Source organism: Neovison vison, chromosome 3 (genome assembly GCF_020171115.1).
Source record: "Neovison vison isolate M4711 chromosome 3, ASM_NN_V1, whole genome shotgun sequence".
Taxonomy (NCBI): domain Eukaryota; kingdom Metazoa; phylum Chordata; class Mammalia; order Carnivora; family Mustelidae; genus Neogale; species Neogale vison.
The window spans coordinates 70,568,349-70,576,462 of record NC_058093.1 but is presented as its reverse complement, the minus strand read 5'-3'; the positions used below and the strand labels follow the sequence as shown (position 1 = coordinate 70,576,462).

General features: G+C 39.4%; 1 protein-coding gene across 1 annotated transcript in view; it reads left to right on the top strand.

Moving 5' to 3' along the window:
• The first annotated feature begins 1 nt into the window (after position 1).
• CIR1 (corepressor interacting with RBPJ, CIR1) overlaps positions 2-8,114 on the top strand; it is a 42,104-nt gene continuing 33,991 nt past the window's right edge. Inside the window, exons 1-2 of the mRNA XM_044242359.1 lie at positions 2-165; positions 5,772-5,866. Of these exons, the coding sequence (XP_044098294.1) occupies positions 94-165; positions 5,772-5,866 (167 nt within the window). The 5' untranslated portion in view covers positions 2-93. The remainder of the gene's footprint in view (positions 166-5,771; positions 5,867-8,114) is intronic.

Here is an 8,114-nt window from a genome sequence, read left to right as displayed (position 1 = left end):
CTGCCCCTGGCGGCGCAGTTCCGGTTAGGCGGCAGTGTTTGTTTACGTTACTTACGGGTCCCGTAGCTACCTTTTCCCACGTTAGGCTTTAAGATGGGGAAATCTTTCGCCAATTTCATGTGCAAGAAGGACTTTCATCCCGCCTCCAAGTCCAATATCAAAAAAGTAAGTAAGGGAAGCCGGGGAGGGTTCTGGCCCTTGGCGTCTGGGTTCCCAGGGGCTTCTGGAGTTGAAAGTGGTGGCGTCTCTCGGATTCCTAGGATAGTCGCCTTCTCGAGGCCTGAAGCCCTGCTCTTCTCGCACCTTCTTCTCCGCTGAGAAGCTCGCTGACAAAGCTGGCCCTCGACACGTGTGTTACATCAGCCGGGAGACGGGCAGCCTTCGTCTGTCGGCTTGTCAGCTATAATGTAGAGGTGTAAGATGCGAAGAAGTCTGATCATAGGATTCCTCGTTACTTTCTCAGCTGATTCTGGTTTTGTCTTTTCGGATCCCAGGGATCGTGGCTTCTGAGCTCTGCCATCCTGTCCAAATGTGATTCCCTGTTTAAGATAAATCTTTTTTTTTTTTTAAGATTTTATTAATTTGAGAGAGCGCGCGCGAGAAGAATAGAGGGAGAGGCTGAAGGAGAGGGAGAAGCAGACTCCCCGCTGAGCAGGGAGCCCGATGGGGGATTCGATCTCAGGACTCCGGGATCAGGACCCCAGGGCAGACGCCTAACGATTGAGCTACCCTGGCGCCCCATATTTAAGATAAATCGTAAAAGGGAAATAAAGTCACTTCTTGCTTCCTCTTTTTATCCCACCCGATAATGTAGCCTCTGTCAGATGACCTCTTTGAAGTTTGGCTCTTTATTTAACTTAATATTTTTTAATTGAAGTATACACAGTGTTACATTGGGTTCAGATGCACAACGACGTTGACTTTATGTATGTATTTGCTTATATTTTTTTAAAGTAATCTCTGCATCGAACCTGGGGTTTGAACTCACAACCCCTGAGATCAGGAGTCACATGCTCTGCGACTGAGCTAGCTAGGCGCCCCCGTTTTGGCTTTTTAAATAATCGGTTACAGGTCAGCTGAGTGCAGTACAGAAAAACCCTGCTGAATAGTGTGGCAGTGGAAAGCAAAAGTGGTGAAGTAGGAAAAGTCTGACCTTGGAATCAGACCTGGATTCTAGTTATTTCGGCACACTTTAGTCCTGAGACCTTATACAGATATTTAATATCCCTATCCTCAGTCTCCCAACCTGTGAATTTAAAGTGACCAGTACTGGGGAGCCTAGGTGGCTCAGTAGTTAAGCGTCTGCCTTCCTTTTTGGGTCATGATCCCAGGGTGGTGGAATCGAGCCTTGCCTCCTGCTTTCTTCTCAGGGCCGGTAAGCCTCCTTCTCCTTCTCCTGTTCCCCTGCTTTCGTTCACTCTCCCACTGTCAAATAAATAAAATGAAATCTTAAAATAAATAAAATGACCAGTATCAGTTACCATGACTTGAGAAATTGTTTTGAGGACTAAACAAAGGTATTTTGAAACAAAGTATCTAGCACTGGGCCCACCACATTAGAGGGATTGCTCAATAAAATGTTAATTGCCCCTACACACAAACTTATTTGTAACCTGCATCTAAAAATACATGTGTTACCCAGAGCTTCATCCTTGGCCTATGCCATACTTAATATGCTTTCCCAGACAATCACATCCAATTCATGGTTATAACTACTCCCTCTTTACTCCAGACTCAAATCTACATTCTAAATTTTCTCCCCCAAGCTCAAGATACCTCAAGACAACTATATACTAGACAATGTCATCTTGGTATATTACAGGCATTTCAAACTCAATATATCTGAAATGGATATATCTTTTATCCTAAATCTGCTCTTCTTTTTATACTTCCTGCTTCATTTTAGTAAGAAGTAGAGGTAGGAACACAGTCCTTCATCCTGACACCAAAGCCAGAAATTAAAGATTCCATATCTAGATAGCTAATAAATTGTTTGTCTTACCTTCCAAATATCTGTTGAATTCATCTCTCCTCATTGTCACTACTGTCTATTTCATAGCTTAGACCCTCATTGTCTTCCGCCTAGATTGTTAAATTTCCTAACGGATTTTTCGTTGTTGTTGTTCCAGTCTTGACCCCATTCTCTACAGAGCCATCAGAATAATATTTTTTTAATTTGACAGTTTTATTGAGATATAATTCACATACCATATAATCATTCACTTAAAGTGTACTATTCAGTGGTTTTCAGTTTATTCTCAGACTTGTGCAGTCCCCACCACAATTTTAGAACATTTTCATCACCTCCACAAAAAACCTGTTCTTTTGTTAGTAGTCTCTCTCCATTTGTCCTTAACCTCCTGTGCTCTCCCTCCCTAGGTAACCATGAACTTGCTTTCTGTTTCTGTAGGTTTGCCTATTCTAGATGTTTCCTGTAAATGGAATCATGCACTATGTGGCCTTTTAGGAATCATTTCTTTTTCTTAGTATAATGTTTTAAAAGCTCATCCATGTTGTAGAATGTATTGGTATTGTATTCCTTTTTATTGCTGGATAATTCCATTGCATGGATATAGCACGTTTTATTTATCCGTTCATCAGTTGATGAATATTTGGGTTGTTTCCATAGAGTGTTCTTTTTTTATTTTTTAAGATTTTATTTGTTTGTTTATTTATTTATTTGACAAGCAGGGGGAGTGGGAGAGGGAGAAGCAGGTTTCCTGTTGAGCAGGGAGTGTGATGTGGGGCTCAGTCCCAGGACCCTGAGATCATTATCTAAACAGGCAAACACTTAATGACTGAACTACCCAGGCACCCCTGAGTGGTCTTTTTAAAGCACAAATCTTATCTCTTTTGGCTCTTTGTTAAAATACTGTAGGATTAAGACTTAGTTATCTGACTTAAATTTATTTTTCCTTCTTCATTCCCTATTGCTATCCTTCCTCAGATTTTATACTCCAGCAACACCAAACTGCTTAATTCCTATTTTACATGTTTGGGATTTTGTCTGAGTTGTTCCCTCTACTGCCAATATCTTACCCTGTTTTTTCCTTGGCAGAATTTTTTTTTTTAAGATTTTATTTATTTATTTGACAGAAATCACAAGTAGTCAGGGAAGCAGGCTCCCTGCTGAGCAGAGAGCCCGATGCGGGACTCGATCCCAGGACCCTGAGATCATGACCCGAGCCGAAGGCAGCAGCTTAACCCACTGAGCCACCCAGGTGCCCCTCCTTGGCAGAATTTTGATCCTCTTCAAAACCGTGCTTAACATGTATGAAGTTACTTATTTATGGGGTTATTTGTTGAAGCAGAGTTTAAGCAAAAGATTGGAAATCTCTTAAATGCCCATCAGTACAGCAGGAGACTAGTTAAATAAATGATGGGATAACTCCATAGTAGAATGATATTCAGTGCCGCCTCCCCCCAACACCAGGAAAGCTTTTATTTACTGATCTCGGATAATTTTATTTATATATGCATTAGTACATCTTTGGAAAGATATGTAAAAAATTATAACCTTGGGGTACCTGGATGGCTCAGTCATAAGCATCTGCCTTCGGCTCAGGTCATGACCTAGGATCGAGCCCCACATTGGGTTCCCTGTTCAGCTGGAAGCCTGCTTCTCCCTCTCCCACTCCCCCTACTTGTGTTCCCTCTCTCGCTGTGTCTCTCTCTGTCAAATAAAATCTTTAAAAAAAAAAAAAAGAAAAGAAAAGAAAGAAAAACAATAACCTTGGCTACCTGCAAACATAGTTACTTAATTTAAAAACTAACCTCTAGGGGTGCTTGGGTGGCTCACTGGGTTGGGCCACTGCCTTTGGCTTGGGTCATGGTCTCAGGGTCCTGGTATTGAGCCCCCTGTTGGGCTCTGTGCTCAGCAGGGAGCCTGCTTCCCCCTCTGTCTCTGCCTGCATCTCTACCTACTTGTGATCTCTCTCTGTCAAATAAATAATTTTTTAAAAAATTAACTTCTAGGGATGCCTGGTGGCTTAGTTGGTTGAGGGTCTGACTCTTGGTTTCAGCTCAGGTCGTGATTTCAGGGCGGTGAGATGGAACTTCTTGTCAGGCTCCGTGCCCAGTGGGGAGTCTGCTTCAGAGTCTCTCATCCCCCACTCTTGTGAGCGTACTCTCTTTCTCTCTAAAATAAATAAATAAACCTTTTTAAAAATTTAACTTCTAAAAACCAAGACTTGCTATAAAGTATTCCATTATACCAGACTTCCTCCTGTCCTCTAATCACTGTCATGTTCTATTTATCTTATGCATATTTCTCTTATCCTGATACCAAACTTTATTATTATTTACATAATTCATTCTTATTATTATGAAATAGCTTGAACATACAGAAAAGCGATATGATTTTTTGTTACCAGATTCTGAGCATTTTGAAGGCAAAAGTGTGTTATATTTTTATTCCAGTCCATGGTACTCGTTATGTATTGAGATTAGTAAAATAACTTTGTAAAGCCTGGAGCTTTAAATAAATGGTAGTTATTCTGTTAGAAATAGTATGTTATTCATTTGAACGTTATTATTAATGTGTTACTCTACTAGGCAGTGACGCCCTGCATGTCTTTGTTGGAGCTGTTTTCACTTTGAGCTATGGTGAAAATTCCAGATGTGCTTTTTACTGCTTATCCCAAGTGTAGGGTTTTTTGGTACTCTAACATTACGTTGGTAAGTATGAAGTCAGTGGAAGAAACTTTAAGGAAACTTACAACAAAAGAAATTTCTGGTATATGCTGTCCCTGAAGAATTCCTTTTCATTTCTGTTTTTGCTTTTATTTCCATATGAATTCCTTCTTCTCCACATCTCAAACAGTGTCCCCTTAGAACCTTCCTATTTCATCACTACTCAAATACTGGTAACTACCCCTGTTTTGCTTCTAAAATTGAGCAATGGCAGTCTTGTCCTACACCCTCCTTGCCACACCTATCTGCCCCCACAGTTAATAATTATAATTTTATCAGTGTAAGTGTTTGTCCTCCAATTTACGTTCTTAAAACTCAGCATATTTGAGAAAAAGTTTTGACTTGCTATTTACATTGAATGGTTGTGAGATACTGTGTCCTTCACTTTACTCTAAAAGCAATGGGAAGGTATTGATACCTTTTTACCCAAGAATTAACCTGATTAAGTATCTTCCCCTAAGTTGTGTGGGCTTTTTACCTCCACCACTTTTATGATTTTGAGGATTTCACATAGGGACACATTCATCCTGTGGTTTGGTGCCTTTGAGCAACTCCAAGACATTTGATACATCTCTGTGTTATCTCTGTTTCCTCTCTTGTCTCTTCCCTTTTTTCTACAACTGCCTTTCAATTTCTTTTCTTTTTTTTCTTTTCCTTATCCTCCATTTCTCCTCTTTTGGAGTGTCTGTGTTACCCATTGGCATTTGTGGGCATTAGTTATTCCTACTGGTTGTACTCTAGACTAGACATGTTCCATATAGAGAAATGGCCATTCTCTTTTCTGAGATAAGACTCAGACTTAACTTTTCTGAGATAAGACTCAAGAAGCTGTTGTACAACAGGTGCTCAAAGTGGTTCTTAAGTTTGATATTTTTGCCTGAAAGTTTAGCTGTTTTGAATAACTATATTTAAGGACCTGTATCAAGGCACAAATCAGACTTTTTAGCTGTTATTTTGTGGTGATGTGATTATGGCCAAAATGGGTTATGTTGTAAGCTATATATGATAACATTTTATATTTCATTATAAAGAAAAGCAAACTTTCTATTTAACTTAAATTTTTTACTTCATTAATTTAGGTATGGATGGCAGAACAGAAAATATCATATGATAAGAAGAAACAAGAAGAATTAATGCAACAGTATCTTAAAGAACAAGAATCATATGATAATAGGTGAGAAATTCCACTATGCTAGTGTTTTTATTTGTGTGTGTGTGTGGTTGGCTTTTTTTTAAAATTCAGTTCATTTACATATAATGTATTATTAGTTTCAGAGATAGAGTTCAGTGATTTATCAGTCTTATATAATATCCAGTTATTACATCATGTATTACGCAGTTGCTTGCCTTCCCTCCAGCAACCCTCAGTTTGTTTCCAATGATTAAGAGTTTCTTATGGTTTGTCTCACTCTCTGATTTTGTCTTGTTTTATTTTTGCCTCTCTTCCCAGTGATCATCTATTTTGTTTCTTAAATTCCACATATCAGTGAGGTCATATGATAATTGTCATTCTCTGATTGACTTATTTTGCTTCTATGCTAGTGTTTTTAGAATAAACAATTGCATGAGAATGATCACTTATTAAATCATATATTAAATTAGCTTTAATGAATTGAATGCCCCAGTGATAGGATTCTATTTCTTCTGTACCCTCTTTACTCTTATATCTGTACACTGCCACTTTTTCCAACCATATCCATAATTCACATAAAACATAAGTTAAGGGGCACCTGGGTGACTCAGTGGGTTGGGTCTCTGCCTTCGGCTTGGGTCGTGGTCTCGGGATCCTGGGATCGAGCCCCACATTGGACTCTCTGTTCAGTGGGGTGGCTGCTTCCCCCTCTCTCTCTGCCTGCCTCTCCGCCTACTTGTGATCTCTCTCTGTCAAATAAATAAACAAAATCTTAAAAAAAAATACGTTAATGTGACTTTCAATGACATGTAGGTCAAGTAGACACAATTCCTTTTACTTCTTGAAGGTGCTCTGTGCATCCCTTCATTTCAGTGTATGCTAAAGAAATATCTCTGTAAGCAGTCTCAGTAGTTCGAGTATAGACTTCATTGTTCTTCCAAGCTTTACCTAAATTGGGATTTGTTTATAAACAAAGTCACATTAACGTATTTTTTTTAAGCAAATCCCAATTTAGGTAAAGCTTGGAAGAACAATGAAGTCTATACTCGAACTACTGAGACTGCTTACAGAGATATTTCTTTAGCATACACTGAAATGAAGGGATGCACAGAGCACCTTCAAGAAGTAAAAGGAATTGTGTCTACTTGACCTACATGTCATTGATCTGCTAAAGGCAGGATCATAGCTAGAGTCCTTTATTGGTTTATTCCAGCGTAGTATCTGCCCTTTATGTGTTGTCATTTTATGGTTGGTTTTTTTTTTTTTTTTAAGATTTTATTTATTTATTTATTTATTTGACAGAGCGAGCAAGAGAGAGAACATAAACGGGGGAGTGGGAGAGGGAGAAACAGGCTTCTTCCTGCCAAGCAGGGAGCCTGCTGTAGAGCTCGATCCCAGGGATTCTTGACCTGAGCCAAAGGCAGATACTTAATGACTGAGCCACCCAGGTGCCCCTCATTTTATGTTTATATTACCAAGTCTAACTCACGCTGGTTGCTCTTGGTTAATCATCAAGTGAATAGTGCTACTTTAGTTATATAGACCATACTTTCTTCAGCTCATTTCTGTTCTTCATCAAAATATGGAACAGAAGTACTACTAAACTGTTACCGAATATTCTCTTTAAAATATAGCATATCAGGGGGCGCCTGGGTGGCTCAATGGGTTAAGCCTCTGCCTTCCGCTCAGGTCTTGATCTCAGGGTCCTGGGATCGAGCCCCACATCAGGTTCCCTGCTCCATGGGAAGCCTGTTCTTCCTCTCTCACTCCCCCTGCTTGTGTTCCCTCTCTCACTGTGTCTCTCTATGTCAAATAAATAAAATCTTTAAATAAACAAAATATATCAAGAGAGAAATTACAGAAATATTTCAGTTTCAATTAAGTACTTTTAATTACAGAAATTTTCAGTTTCAATTAAGTACTTTCCTCACTAATTCTATATAATCTGGTTAGCTTAATTATTGAGTACCTACTTTCATGCAAGACAATAAATAGCAGTGGGCCTCTTTGTTATAGGGGTCTATAAAAAATGTGATACATGGTTTGTCTCAGTTGTATTGTTTGTTTGTTTGTTTGTTTTAATTAAGTAGGCTGCATGCCTAACATGAGACTTTTTTTTTTTTAAAGATTTTATTTATTTATTTGACAGACAGAGATCACAAGTAGGCAGAGAGGCAGCCAGAGAGAGAGAGAGGAGTTAGCAGGCTCCCCGTAGAGCAGAGAGCCCCATGCGGGGCTCAATCCCAGGACCCTGGGATCATCACCTGAGGTGGAGGCTTTAACCCACTGA